Source organism: Neoarthrinium moseri, assembly GCF_022829205.1.
Source record: "Neoarthrinium moseri strain CBS 164.80 chromosome Unknown scaffold1_Wmoseri_CBS_16480, whole genome shotgun sequence".
In the NCBI taxonomy this organism is placed as follows: Eukaryota; Fungi; Ascomycota; class Sordariomycetes; order Amphisphaeriales; family Apiosporaceae; genus Neoarthrinium; species Neoarthrinium moseri.
The window spans coordinates 1,432,059-1,446,559 of NW_026055115.1; the positions used below are offsets into that span (position 1 = coordinate 1,432,059).

The 14,501-nt window shown below is 55.2% G+C and overlaps 4 protein-coding genes across 4 annotated transcripts; 3 read left to right on the top strand and 1 right to left on the bottom strand.

Moving 5' to 3' along the window:
• JN550_000454 (uncharacterized protein) lies at positions 1 to 1,403 on the top strand (the record flags this gene model as incomplete). The annotated part of the gene is made up of 5 exons (XM_049316086.1): positions 1 to 51; positions 125 to 145; positions 209 to 280; positions 373 to 1,096; positions 1,168 to 1,403. 5 exons carry the CDS (start codon positions 1 to 3, stop codon positions 1,401 to 1,403), a joined length of 1,104 nt encoding a protein of 367 aa, XP_049177743.1.
• Positions 1,404 to 2,599: 1,196 nt separating this feature from the next.
• JN550_000455 (uncharacterized protein) lies at positions 2,600 to 6,928 on the bottom strand (the record flags this gene model as incomplete). The annotated part of the gene is made up of 4 exons (XM_049316097.1): positions 2,600 to 4,612; positions 4,676 to 5,799; positions 5,931 to 6,196; positions 6,258 to 6,928. The coding sequence occupies 4 exons, from the start codon at positions 6,926 to 6,928 to the stop codon at positions 2,600 to 2,602; spliced, it is 4,074 nt and encodes a 1,357-aa protein (XP_049177744.1).
• Positions 6,929 to 8,129: 1,201 nt separating this feature from the next.
• On the top strand, positions 8,130 to 10,480 carry JN550_000456 (uncharacterized protein; the record flags this gene model as incomplete). The annotated part of the gene is made up of 2 exons (XM_049316109.1): positions 8,130 to 8,177; positions 8,282 to 10,480. The coding sequence occupies 2 exons, from the start codon at positions 8,130 to 8,132 to the stop codon at positions 10,478 to 10,480; spliced, it is 2,247 nt and encodes a 748-aa protein (XP_049177745.1).
• Positions 10,481 to 11,223: 743 nt separating this feature from the next.
• On the top strand, positions 11,224 to 12,860 carry JN550_000457 (uncharacterized protein; the record flags this gene model as incomplete). The annotated part of the gene is made up of 2 exons (XM_049316120.1): positions 11,224 to 11,289; positions 11,352 to 12,860. 2 exons carry the CDS (start codon positions 11,224 to 11,226, stop codon positions 12,858 to 12,860), a joined length of 1,575 nt encoding a protein of 524 aa, XP_049177746.1.
• Between the last annotated feature and the right edge of the window lie 1,641 nt (positions 12,861 to 14,501).

Genomic DNA, 14,501 nt, shown 5'->3' on the forward strand with positions numbered 1-14,501 from the left:
ATGGCATCGCACAACATTGTCGTCTTCGCGGGAGACCACTGCGGCCCCGAGGTGAGCAATCCGGAGCTCGGTCGAGAGCGAACCCACGTCATTCGCGGACCGTCCCACTAACACGACAGAACAGGTCGTGGCCGAGGCTGTCAAGGTAAACCACCGCCCCGGCTCTTGTGCCACCCGACACGCCAGTCAGCTGACGCCCGGGCGATAGGTCCTCAAGACGATCGAGACGCACAGCTCGGACGCTGTAAAGTTCAACCTCCAGGAGCATCTTCTGGGCGGAGTACGTTGCCGGCCCCTTTGAACCCTCCGAACCACCCCCGCCTCGGAACCCGGGCCTCCTCCCTGCTAACCTCGCGTGTGCTTCTTCCACAGTGCTCGATCGATGCCTCCGGTAGCCCCCTGACCGACGAGGCCCTCACCGCCGCCAAGAATGCCGACGCCGTGCTCCTGGGCGCCATCGGCGGTCCCAAATGGGGCACCGGCGCCGTGCGGCCCGAGCAGGGCCTGCTGAAGCTGCGCAAGGAGATGGGCACGTACGGCAACCTGCGGCCGTGCAGCTTCGCGTCCGAGGCGCTGGTCGAGTACTCGCCGCTCAAGGCCGAGGTCTGCCGCGGCACCGACTTCACCATCATCCGCGAGCTCACGGGCGGCATCTACTTCGGCGACCGCCGCGAGGACAACGGCGACGGCTACGCCATGGACACGGAGCCCTACAGCCGCGCCGAGGTCGAGCGCATCACGCGCCTCGCCGCCAACCTGGCCCTCGCCCGCGACCCGCCCGCCAAGGTCTGGAGTCTCGACAAGGCCAACGTCCTGGCCACCAGCCGCCTGTGGCGCAAGGTTGTCTCCGAGGTCATGGCCAACGAGTACCCCCAGCTCGAGCTCGAGCACCAGCTCATCGACAGCGCCGCCATGATCATGGTCAAGAACCCGCGTGGCCTCAATGGCGTCGTCGTCACCAGCAACCTGTTTGGCGACATCATCAGCGACGAGGCCAGCGTCATCCCCGGCAGCATCGGTCTTCTGCCCAGCGCCAGTCTCAGCGGCATCCCCGACGGCAAGAGCAGGTGCAACGGTATCTACGAGCCTATCCACGGTGAGTGCTCATCCATTGCTTCTTATATGACACGACGGCAAAGAACTCGGACTGACCTGACGCGCGTCTAGGCTCCGCCCCTGATATCTCGGGCAAGGGCATCGTCAACCCCATCGGCACGATCCTGTCGTTGGCCATGATGTGCCGCTACTCGCTGCGGTTACCCAAGGAGGCCACGGCCATCGAGGAGGCCGTGAGGAGAGTCATCGACAACGGCGTCAGAACGAAGGACCTCGGGGGCTCGACGGGCACCGCGGAGATGGGCGATGCTATTGTTGCGGAGTTGGTCAAGGTTCTCAAGGGTTGAGATCTTCAAAACAAATCACGAATCATGCAAAGTTTTGGCCCCAAAGGTATATCAAAAGTTATGACTAGGCGAAAGTGAATCTTACACATGATCTGCGCCCCATAATATAGTTCCACGCCCTTCACCCTCCAGTTCTCTTCCGTAGTTATTGCCATCGCTGGTGCTCACGGAGTTCACGATATCAATAAGTCTAGATGAACCCCGCAAGCAGGTGTATTACAGAGCCCGATGACCATCGCTCGACTTCCACACAACCGAAGGTCTCTAAACTAAGAACAACCAAGGTGGTGCGGATTACCTGCGGGGTGCGGGTTTGCCGCTTCCAACTACAGCGTAGAGTTTGCAGCTTACCGCAGAAGCCGGTGCAGCTGCCCTGGACATATGTTCTCTTGAAAAGCACGGATGGGAAGCAACCACTTGACGTGAAGAGTCCCGATTTGCCCCCGCAGCCGCCAGACTGGGCGCTTGATATATTCAAACTGGGATCTCCATGGACACTATTTTGGCCTCTCTCTCATGTCTCTCCGCTGGCGAGTGCCAACAAGGTCTTGCGGTAGACTAAATCCCCACCTGCGTCGACAGAGAGATGCTGGTGCTCGCCATTTTTCTGGAATGTTTGGTTGCTGTCGTCGTCGTCCTCAGAGCGGCGTTTCTTCCTCTACTAAGATGCCGTCCAAAGGCCAGAACCCCAAAGATATCCAGAGGGCATCCCCAAAGCCCGAGTATACAATGGTCACATTGGGCGGATGGAATGTCAGGTGTGCAGAGGCGCAGCCGAAAAGTAATCCGAGAAGAGATCGACTCACTCCTTGTGGGTGCTCCCTGTGGAATGAAATACTGTGTACAGTGGAAGAGAGTAGAATTTATCAGTGTGCTAATGAACTCTTACCGGTATGACGCGAATACCCTACACAATGATGTGGTGGTACGCGTGCATTCACACATCTCGTGCTAAATGTCATCTTGAAAGGACACGCACAAGCTTTGTTGAAAGTGGTAATATTCACGCCGTCACTAAGGCAGCCCTTGAACAATCGGTACGATGGATTTATATTTTCAGTTGATAGACTGCTTTATAGTATTTGATTGAGACAGATGCGCCTAATTCCAACAATTTCCAGCAAAAAAACCAGCAATAACGTGCCCCCGAAACATGCAATCCTACCCTAATTCATCATGATTGACCGCAACTCGCTTTAGCCAACCCACTTGCGTGCATTCAAGAACATCTTGAACCACGGGCTGTACTGACCCCATTCGTCCTTGAGATCCTTGGGTGCGTAGCTGCATGCATCAGCCATGATTGTGCGCTCGGGATGCGGCATCATCGCGACGACACGGCCGTCGCGGCTCTTGACACCAGCAATACCTTGGGGACTGCCGTTGGGGTTGAACGGGTACTTCTCAGTCACGGAGCCGTAGTTGTCGACGTAACGAATGGGGATGAGACCGTTGTCGCTCAGTGACTGAAGAGCGTTGGGGGACGAGAACTCTGCTCTGCCCTCGCCATGGGACACGACGATAGGGAAAGACGAGCTGCTCATGCCATCGAAGAAGACAGACGGCTTATCCTCCTTGATCTGGACCATGGAGAAGCGTCCTTCGAACTGCTGGCTTGTATTCTCGACAAATGTTGGCCAGTGATCGGCACCAGGAATGAGCGATTTGAGCCTCGACAACATCTGGCAACCGTTACAGACGCCAAGACTGAAAGTGTCTGGTCGCTTGAAGAAGGTCTCAAAGGTTCTTCGGGCATTCTCGTGCATGAGGATGGATTTGGCCCAGCCTTGGCCGGCACCTAGTACGTCACCATATGAGAAACCACCACATGCTGCGAGGCCGCGGAAGCCCTCCAAGGAATATCCATCAAGGATATCTGTCATCATCACGTCGACGGCATCGAAGCCAGCAGCACGGAAGGCAAACGCCATCTCAGCGTAGCCGTTGACACCCTGCTCTCGAAGAATAGCCACGCGAGGCCTAGCGCCCATGAGGTTCTTGAAACTGGTCATCATTGGTAGAGCAGTGTCAGCTGGGTCATATGTGAGCTGGTAAGAGATTCCTGGGTCCTTGGAATCTGCGATTGTGTCGAACTCTGAGTCAGCACAAGCTGGGTTATCTCTGAGCTTCTGCATGGCGTAGGAAGTGTTCGACCACCACTGTTGCATCTGGACACGATCCAAGTCGGCCAAGACTGTAGACGTGTGTCGAATGACGAGTGACTGCTTAGCTGCGGAGCGAACAAATCCGATCTTCTTAATCAGACCTGGTGGCGGTCCACTGGTGGCGAAGCACTTCATGAACCTCGTTTCATCTGCCTTCCTCACTTGGAAGACAGCGCCAAGCTCTTCGTTGAACAAAGCTTCGAGGACGTCTGTCACCGAGTCGGATTTGGCTATGCTGTCGAGGGCAATATCCGCGCCGCATCGCCCGGCAAACATCATTTCGGCAACAGTGGCCAGAAGACCACCATCCGACCTGTCATGATACGCAAGGACGATATCCTCCTCATGTAACTGCGATAGAGCATCGAAGTAATCTCTGATAAGTTCGACGTTTCTAACGTCAGGTGCCTCGTTGCCCAGCTGCCCAAGGCACTGTGCGAGAGCCGAGCCTCCCATGGCCTTGCGGCCCTCCGCAAGATCGACGTATAGGAGCACGGAGTCGCCGACATCTTCCGTGCGGCGCAGTTGAGGCGTCCAAGTGCTACGCACGTCCTCCACCAGGGAGAATGCAGAAATGACAACCGTGACGGGGGCTGTGACGCTGTTCGTCTCCCCGGTGGCCTTGTCTTTCCAGGAAGCTTTCATCGACGTAGAGTCCTTGCCTACCGGGATGGAGACACCTAATTGCGGACAAAGCTCCATGCCTATGGCTTTAACGGCCTCGTACAGGGCCGGGCCCTCTCCAGGGTGATTGACAGCAGCCATCCAGTTGGCTGACAGCTTGACTCGACGGAGGTCACCTCGAACGTCCGTTGCATTCTTGATGTTGGCAGCACCCAAGTTCATCAGGGACTCAACAACGGCCATACGAGCTGAGGCGGCAGGAGAGATCAAGGCTAGTGTCGGCTTCTCTCCCATTGCCATAGCCTCACCGCGACGGGTCTTTTCGTCAATGGCAAACGATGTCAAGGTGACGGCCACGTCGGCAACAGGTACTTGCCAAGGACCGACTAGCTGGTCGCGTGCTGTCAAACCTCCAACGGTCTTGATGTTCGGTCAGTGGATTGCCCCAAACAGGTGCAAATCATGATGCAGAATTCGACTTACCCGATCGCCAATCGTGATCAAGAATGACTTGGACCCAACAGAGGGGAGGTTGAACACTAGTTCTGTGGCTTTGGAAATTGCAGAACCCATGTCAGAGATGCTGAACTTCTCCTGCAAACTTGCTGCGGGCTCAAAAGCACTCAGTTTCTTTTGAACGGTCTCAACGTCCTTCTCCAGCCTCCTGCCGGGTGGGAAAAGGGCATCCATGGGCAGATCAATGGGGACAGGGTGCTCAGAAGACTCTCTATCGGTGAGAATCAAGCTCGCATCGCCGTTCCCGTCTTTCGAAACGACTGTTCCCACGTTGGAGAAACCGCATCTTTCCCTCTGACAGATCCGGGTGAACTGGTTCATGCCTTCCTTGTTTACAAGTAGGACATATCGCTCTTGAGATTCGTTGCACCATATCTCAAGAGGACTCATGTTGCCGGTACGATCAACCTGGCGCAATTCGAACTTGCCACCAAAGCCGGCGTCCTTCACAAGCTCCGGCAGAGCATTCGACAATCCACCAGCGCCGACGTCGTGGATCATGGCAATAGGGTTTTCCTTGCCAAGGGCAACACATGTGTTGATCACCATTTGTGCCCTTCTCTCCATTTCGGGGTTTCCTCGCTGCACACTATCGAAGTCTAGGTCGGCGCTTGCTTCGACAGACTGGTTGCTTGAAGCAGCACCACCGCCCAGGCCGATCAGCATGGCTGGACCTCCGAGGACAATCACATGGGCGCCATCGTGGACGTCGGACTCATCTTTCAGGGCGTTGTCGGGCCTCACTGTTCCCACACCGCCGGCAATCATGATCGGCTTGTGGTAGCCACGCCAGTCGCCCTTGTTGGCATGTTCCTCGGCCGTAAGAAGGGTTCGGAAAGTGCCAGTAAGACAAGGTCTACCAAACTCGTTGTTGAAACGGGCGCTTCCGATGGGTGCCTCAAGCATGATATCCAGACTACTGGCGTAATGGGCGGGCTTCTTAATGTCCAACTCCCAGGGCTGCTTCTTGCCTGGAATCAAGAGGTCCGAGACCCAGAAACCAGCCAAGCCACCCTTTGTGGTAGAACCCTTACCCACGGCAGCCTCGTCACGAATCTCGCCACCAGAACCTGTTGCGGCACCTGGGAAAGCTGTAACAACTTATTAGCACCCTGTTCACTTGGTTGGCTTGCCATCCTCAGTCGACATGGGGGGTCTCTGTGACGGCACAATGATGACTTGCGAGGCAGATATCACAACGCGAGAAAAGAATGAGACCTACGAGATATAGCAGTTGGGTGGTTGTGTGTCTCAACCTTGGCAAGCATGTGGACTACCTCCTTGGTCAATTTCCATGAACCTGAGTTGTAGTCGGGAGCCCAGTAGTTTGCAACCTCTCCTTGCAATACGGCAGCATTGTCACTGTAGGCCGAGACGGTATAGTCAGGAGTGGCCTTGTGGGTATTCTTGATCATCTCGAAGAGGCTCTTATCCATGCGCTGTCCGTCGATGGTCCAGTTTGCATTGAAAACCTTGTGTCGGCAGTGCCTATTCGTTCATGGCGATTAGAGCTCGGACATACAAGACAGTGGTACGAATTGAGTCTTACTCAGAGTTCACTTGGGCAAACATGAACAGCTCAACATCATGCGGCGGGCGGCCGAGCTTGGTGAAGACACCGACTAGGTATTCCATCTCGGCCTGGTCAAGACCCAGGCCCTTCTTCTGGTTGTACTCCTGCAGAACAGCAAGGGGCTCACGGTCACTGGCGAAGATGTCGACGACTACGAGTGGAGACTGGGCGCCTTCACTGAACATTTCAGTCGTGCTCGGGGGCTCGAAGGTCAGGGATTCGGTCATGCGGTCGTAGATGACGTCGCGGAAGGACAGGGCCTGCTCGCCGCTGTAGGGCCCGTCGAACTCGATGGTGATGCGGCGGCCCCGCTCGATACGGTTGACGGTGTCCTTCAGGCCGCAGACGTGGGCAATGGCGGTGGCCTTGGAGCTCCATGGCGAGATGGTGTTGCGGGGGGTGACGTAGATGCTGAGGGCGTTGGGCTTGGTCTCGGCGGCGGAGAAGTCGCCGGCGTAGTCCAGCTCGAGCAGCTGCTTGACCTGGTCGAGGCTGGCAGCAGCGGAGGCCTTGAAGTCAACGAAGTACAGCCAGTGGCCGCGGATGTCGTTGACCTTGGCCTGGCTCAGCTCATTGATGCGGGCCAACAGCTTCTGGGCTTCGGCAATCGTGAAGCACGACAAGCCAGTTAAGACCTCGTGCGACATAGCTGCGACTGGGAGGGAGGGCGTCCCTGAGTATGTCGGTATGAGGTCACGTCACTGGCGGCAGCGAATGTGGGAGGCGATTTCGTCGTCGGACTGCGGGTTTGGGCAATCCCAAACTGACAGAGGGAAGATGAACCCCTCCAAGGGCCGTGGGGTTTTGTAGGATTTTCTTTCTTATCGGGGCCTATCGGTAGCGGGGTTAGGATCCTACAGGATCCTGGCACTCGACGGGTAGCTGCGGGTGGGTGGGCATAGGATAGGTAGGTAAGTATACCACCACAGTACGTCAGCCTTGCAAGCGAGTTTGTGTTTGTTGCTGCACTTCAGTCTCCGAGTTCTCCATCCAAGACCTGCTGGCAGATAGAGATTGATAGAAGCAAGGGCATATATCAAATTGTAACGCTGCCTATACATGTAGCTATTTCACCGACGGAGCGCTTGTTGTAAAAACACATCAGTCGAGGCAACGATTTTTTCTTCTAGCTGCCGAAATCGGAATCATCTCATTGGTCCTCCACCTGGTCAACCTGATCGCTCGAGTACTTCAGTACTTACAAGTCTTTTGGGATTCGTCTAGCCTACCAGATGTGATTCAACTGGATGGAGTATGAGACTTTGGAACGAAGCTGCCGCGAATTATTCCTTACGCAGGTCGGTCTGCTTACATGTTTTGTATGTTCTGCCGTTGCTACATATAGGTAGTTAGTCACACCGTGTTCTGGGAAGCCTTAAGCGGAAGCAGGGGAGCACAGCGCGTGGAAGGCCTACGGCAGAGTTAGCAGTTCCTTAGGTAGCCCCCGCCGCCCGTGTGACCCCTGCGCAGCCCGCTCAGTGCCCAGTGTCCATCGGGTGCACTGCGGGGACTGTAGGGACCTAAAGGCTACCCGAGCCAGTTAGCCAGTTAGCCAGTTAGGTAGGGCGTGCTTGGGCGTGTTTGGGGCGCACGTCACTAAAGGGACCCACCATGCCCGTTTGGGTTCAAAGTAAATAAAATAACGGTACACTCACCCGTCCGTCCCCGCGTAACCTGATGATCATCACCAGGACACAGACCAGACCCTGACATCACCCCGTCCTCCCACTTCTGACCTCGTCGCATTGACCATTGACTGGTCCTCCTTTCGCTTGCTTCATCTGGCTTGGCTGGCTCAAGTTGTTCTTCCTGCATTTCTGCCTGCAACAACATTCGAGAGCCGTCACCATGTCGCCCCCGCGTCGCCGTTCCGCTCGCATCGCGAGCTCATCCAAGGTACGTAAACAAACGACACCGCTCATCACCGCCTCGCGTCACGCCGCGCAAACGCCCTCAATCGCTCGTCTGCACCGCGCGCTGACATGTAATTCGCCTTGCAGACCCCGAAAACAGCGTCGGTCCCTCGACTTGGCTCTGTCATTGAAGGCGATGAGTCCCCTACTGCGCGCAAGCAAACATCCAAGGACCTGGACACCATCATGTCATCTCCCGTCCCCAAGCCTTCCACACCGGCCAGCGCGACACCTGTCAAGCTGCCCATGTCCGAGATGCACCCCAGCCGAGTCCATCAGACTATGGCTCCGCCCTCGTCTGGTCTGAGACTGGGCTTTGTGGACGTCAATGCTGACCCCAAAGCCCGAGACCGACCTTCCGGCATCACCCAGACCACCCCCTCCAAGACGCCACTTGGCCGCCCTTCGCCCTTCACCTTCCGTGTCGCCCGCCCCAGCGCAGGTGCCGATGCCGGGAAGACCGACTCGGGACTGAGTGCTGAGGCCCAGAGAATGATGGAGGAACTACGCGAAGAGGCTGCCAAGATGCGTGCGCAGATGGCCACTCAACGACAGAAGGACGCAGTCGCCCAGCTGCAGGAAGATATGGCCTCTCAGCCGGAGCAAGCGGCAGAAAAGTCTACAGATTCGTCCCGCAAGATCGCCAAGGCAAGGGGCAAGTCTGGTCGCTTCAGCGCTGCTCATATGAGGGAGTTCAAGAAGATGGATTCCATCGCCAACACCCCGGCAGTGCGCGCTGCCAATCTGGCTGCTTTGTTCTCCGGCCGCCTCAGCCCCGCCAAACCTGCCATAAAGCGTCGCCAGTCCAAGGCCAACCTTGACGAGCCCGAGCCCGTGTCCCGACGCCCGGCCTCTGCCAGGCCTGTCGCTAGATCTATCGAGAAGCCACGTGAGCAGCCCGAGTCGCCTGCCAAGCGCGTTCGACAGCGCCTTGAGGACGATACCTCTACGCAGCGACCCGTCTCAAGAGATGGCAGCAACATTCCCCGCCCCAAGAGCAGTGGCAACGATACTGTTCGTGGTGGCATCCCTCGTTCCCAGACTTTGACGAACCTCATGACGCCTACTAAAGCGTCAGCCGCAAAGACTGCTGCAATCAAGACACCTACCGTGGCCTTGGTAAAGTCTCCCAGCAAGCCAGACTTGCGCTGCGTGGCTCAGTCCGCGAGCAAAGCTGGTTTCAGCAGTCTCATCCGATCTCCTACAAGATCCGACCTGCCTACCCTGGCCAAGTCCCCTAGCAAACCCAACATCGGAGGCAGCCTGAAGAAATCTGCGACTGCGGGTAATTTGAGTGTTCCTCGAGGAATTGCCTCGCTTACCCAGACGCCAGGAAGATTTGATAGAGTCAAATCGATCCTCAAGAGACAGTTTAGTGCTTCGAAGCCCAAGAGCCACCTACCCCAGGTTGCCGGCACTGCGCCTAAGACCCCCGGTCAGACTGAGAGAGCGGCAGCTGTTGTCCCTTTGACAACCCCAAGCCAGAAGTTTGGCAAACATGTTGAATTCACTCCTGATACGAAGCAGGCCACTCTGACCCAGAATTCACCGTCGCCGGTCAAGTCCATCTTATCTCGATCGAGAACAACCCCGAAGCTTCCAGCTCCCAACTATCCTTCACTAAACGAGGTGATGAGCGATCAGGCTGTCCCGGAGGAAATCTCATACCCTGACCTGTCTGCCTATGGAGCTGAAGCAGAAAATGGAGTCGAGAGTAAGCCTGTGGAGTCTCTGCCGGAGTCCGTTCCTGGCACCTTCACCTTCCGGAGCGACCATACCATTCGCTTCGACAGCATTTCACCCAAGGGCTTTGGGGGCGCTTCTGGTCAAGCTAGCGTGCGTCAAGTGAGACCCTCCGTTGGACCCTCTGCACGAATGCCTGGTGCCTTCCCGAACGTGAATGACATTTCTTCCAACAAAGAGAACAAGGAACCCGTCGTCTTCACCGGAATCCCTCATGGTATGTCCAATAAGAAGCGAAATCGTGCTGTCTGGGAGGATGAGGAAGTCAAGTCGGGCATTTCGCATGGCATCTCGAACAAGAAGCGCCATCGCGCCAGCTCGGATGGCGAAGATGAAGTGGACGAGGGGGCGCAACGAGGCGCCAAGAAGCTGCGCAAGAACCCGCCTCCTGCTGAGGGCGAGGCGCTCGTCGCACCCCGACTTGCCAACTCCTCCCCCATCAAGAAGCCCAGTGGGATCTATGGTACACCCAGCCCACAGAAGAAGAAGGGTATCAGTCTCAGCCGACTCAACATGCTCGCCCGACCGAAGAACCGAAAGTAAAGCAGGGATACAGGAGAGTTGATGGCGGGAATGGGCTGCCGAACGCCTTATATTAGACAGGGTTTGCTGACAATGTTTTTGGTGATGAACTTGCCGAATGGCAACTGACCTGCTCCTTGAAGATGAGGAGTCTTGGTGTCCTGGTGCATGTCGGCTGAAATCAGCATGTCAACCAGGATAAGTGATATCTCGTGAGCCGTTGGCCGGAGGTGTTGATGTACAATTAGAAAATACGGCGTTCAGGCAGAGTGACTATCGGAATGTGTGGGAGTATTCAGGCGTTGGGCACATCGGAATGGTTTTAGGGTCTGAGGATAATTGACAACGAGTTGTATTTCTGAGGACCTCGCGGTGTCTCCATAACAGTTACTTGATCTCGCTGTAAGTCTGTTCGTGGTCATGGCTGACGTACCCGGATGCCAAGCAGACAAAGGTATTAAGCACCCGCATATGCGCCTGCCGTTGCAGTCAAGGTTTTCCCTCTCTCACACCCTAAGTTCATTCTGTTACTCGCGTCGCTGTATGGTTGATGCAACAATCTCATTTTCAACATATTCCTTGGACTTTCCGAACCCGCACCCTTCTGCTGGGTATATTCGCTTGCTTGAACATTCTTTCGATATCTCCAACAAGCTACAGAGACCGATCACTCATCCATCGTGGAGCTGGGGCCGCCGATACAGACGACTTCGTGCCATAGAAGCCGTCCATGACGCAACAACTTCACCCTACGCCCCAGAGCCATGCAAACCTATTCACTTGCACATTCTGCTACCACCTCTCTCCCGGACCGCCACGTGTTCTGGGCCGTGCTGCCCGCCTGGCATGCGAGTCGTGCCATAATGCATTGATCAACCTCGCCATCTGCTAGGTGTGCGGCGAGGTCATCTACCGTGGCGCAGAGTGCGTCAGCCTGGGCTGGTGCTTTTGGCACCGTGCCTGCTACGGTTGCTTGTTCTGCGGGAGTCGCCGCATTGCGAAGGGCGCTCACGTCGAAGACGTATATCGGGACAACGATGGCGGCAACGATGCTCCCCATACAACGCCAGGAGCGTATACCGGCCACGCCGTCCGAGGCTTGGACAACGCAAAGGCAAACGAGATACTGGAGATTCCGCTCTGCGCCAATTGCGTCGTTGAGACAGAGGCGGACGACAACGGGACCGTCGTGCAGAAGGCGCTTCGGAGGATTGACAAAGCGGACGGTGGCTTGAGCCGTGATCGTTGGGGTAAGAAGGACAGAGCCACGCACCATTACGGCCGTTCAGGAGTCCATCGTACCACTGGAAAGATCTCCAGAATATCAGGAGGCTCTCCTTCAGAACGCCTTTCCCACCCGTGGCGGATTACCGCCGACGGTGTTGGAGATGATTCTACCGACGATACAAGTGGCTACTGCATGGTTCCCCTGGATTCGACCATATACGTTTCTATTCATGACCCTTTAGGCCGACCAGCCTTCAAGCCGAGCCCAACCAAACCCATTCCTCAATGGATACAGCCACCCTGGATGAAACAGCTCCCGAGCCAGCATCAGCCTTCGCGAGCCGTAGATCCTCGTCCAACATCAATACTCGACGACCATTTCCAGGACGTTACATCCGCTTCCGCTATTCTCGGGAGCGCTTCCGTGCATAGCACTGCCTGCCCTACGACCACATTTCATACACTGAGACACGGCGTCTCACCTAATAGCCGCATGGAACGCGCTGAGACTTTTGTTCATTCTTCGCGCAGTCCCACTCCAACTGAAAATGACACGGTCCATAATATACCAAGAGGCGCTAGTATATCATTCGTTACTGCCGAGCCCCTTAAGCGCCCATCTTCACGCGCAGTGAATCAAAGTCAAATATCAAGGATCAACTCTCCAGAAGCATCGCGAGGACCTGGCTCTCCGCCTCATATATCATCGGGTTATCAGGACCAGGGAATCGACGACGTATCGCAGAGGAACTCTTCGCGCCACCACCGCCATAGACCTCCCTCTCCCATCATGAGCGCGCTTTCCCACATCAAAGGCAAAATCAGGCGCACCCCACCATCCCAGAGCAACGAGTACCTTGACCTTTACCAGCCTGCGCAATCTACCTCTGGGAAGACGAAGACCGCGACTGCCAGTATAGCGGTCGCTGGTCGTGGACGTGTCCGCCGGATTGGGAACTGGCGCCAGACAAGGGAGGCTGAAGCTGACACTACAAAGACAAATCAATCGAGCGTGGATCTGGTTCAGAGGTTAGATCGGAGGCACGGTGGGCATTTAGAGAGTAGCCATGTGGAGGGAAGGTCTTCACCTCAGACAGGTTACCTCAAGAGGAGCACTGCCCAGACTGATCTCTGGAAGCTTTTTGGTCGCAGTGCCGGTGACAGCCAGAAGTGAAGCCTGCTTAAGGTCATCGGCGTCGCAGGGGGACTAGATGAGTACACTTGCAAAATCGTTTATGCCGCAAACTTAATTCTTATGCGTTACTCTTACCAATCAGTTCCGGTGCATTGCTAAAAGACACCTCACAGAACACGGCAGCCAGTCGAATGATCACAGCATCTGCCACAGCTCTGCCTTCTAAACAAAGGTGGCTTCCATTCTTGGCGCTCACAGTGCCGTTGAGGTTTCCAGCAAACCTTCTCGTGGGCTTTCTGAAAACCACAAACCGTAATCGCAAACTTTGTAGCAACGATGCCTCTTTCTTTCAGGCTTTTAATTGCTCAATTAAACAGGTAGTCTCTACCTACGCACAGAAAAAGGCCGTTCTGGCTGACCGGTGAAGTGGGCGACTTTCAGAGAGCGCCCCTGAGCTCGGCTTGGGTTCGATTCCCTTGATGGCTGACATTGTTTACAATTTTTTTTTTTGGACTCCCACAAGTATCTGTGGTCGGCCATTACGATTACTTGCTCTTACCTATTAGCAACTCTGGGTCAAATGTACCATGTACCTCATTCCGTCGGTGACAAAAGAGTTCCCAATCGCGCGGAGTTGGTAACTTGGGATAGAAGACTGACCGCATTTCCTCGTATCGATATATCTCTATCATCGAAGTGAATCCAACGTACTCGCTACGAGTCCGTCATGACTGCCAACATATATTCAACAACGTGAACGCTTGCGACACTGCATGGAGATTCTGCCCATTGCGTCGGTTTCGCTATATTTCTAATGGCTCGTCCGTGGAGAGATACGATGGCATGAAAGCCGAGGCATCTCCTACGCCATTACATCAAGACCTCTCCGGCGACCTGGCTCAACTTACTGTCTCTTATCGAGATCTTTGTGTTGTAGTTAGTGCCTGCGACTTTTCTTATGATTTGGGCACTGGTGTAATACGAGTTCGTGATGAGCGATTCCAATCACTATGGAGAAAACGGCAGCAGTGTCCAATTCCGTGGGATTTTCACCTCATAGCAAACGAGATCAGTATTGAAGCCTTGGTAGAAGGAGGATGCCCGCCCGGCTTGTTCTTGGGGCAGCAGATTGAATATAGTTTTTCGATTTATTTTGTTATATATTGCAATTCACTGTTTCGGTGGCTAAACATGTGTTCTTGTGATTATGCGCAAGGGTTGATGTAACGTTGAATAATGTGACTTGTTACTTATACAACTTTGTTCATACCTGTCGTTGAAGATGGCCATATAGGGTGAGAATTTATTGCGCCGACACGCCACACCCACCAACGTGACCCGCTAAAGCCGTTAGAATCCAGTGAGATATACTAGACGCATTAAGATTTGACTCTGGACCAGGCTTGGGACTTAGCAGGTCAACAGTTGAACAGGCTGAATCACTGCCTTGAATGTGCCGCGTATCTGGAGTCGCCAGGAGTCCTCCATCCACAGTTCAGCGGCCCAGGCGCTAGGGTACGCCGGCCAGTGGCGCCTGTGGGCCTGCCTTGAGCGCGCTAAACCCTCTGAAACCTGGGGGAAGCTGGGCGGTCCTGAGCCGCATTCCTTAGTGCAACGACATTCCACTGCAGCATTTCTCAACCTCACCTCATCAACCAGCGCGAGCGACACCTGCCCATC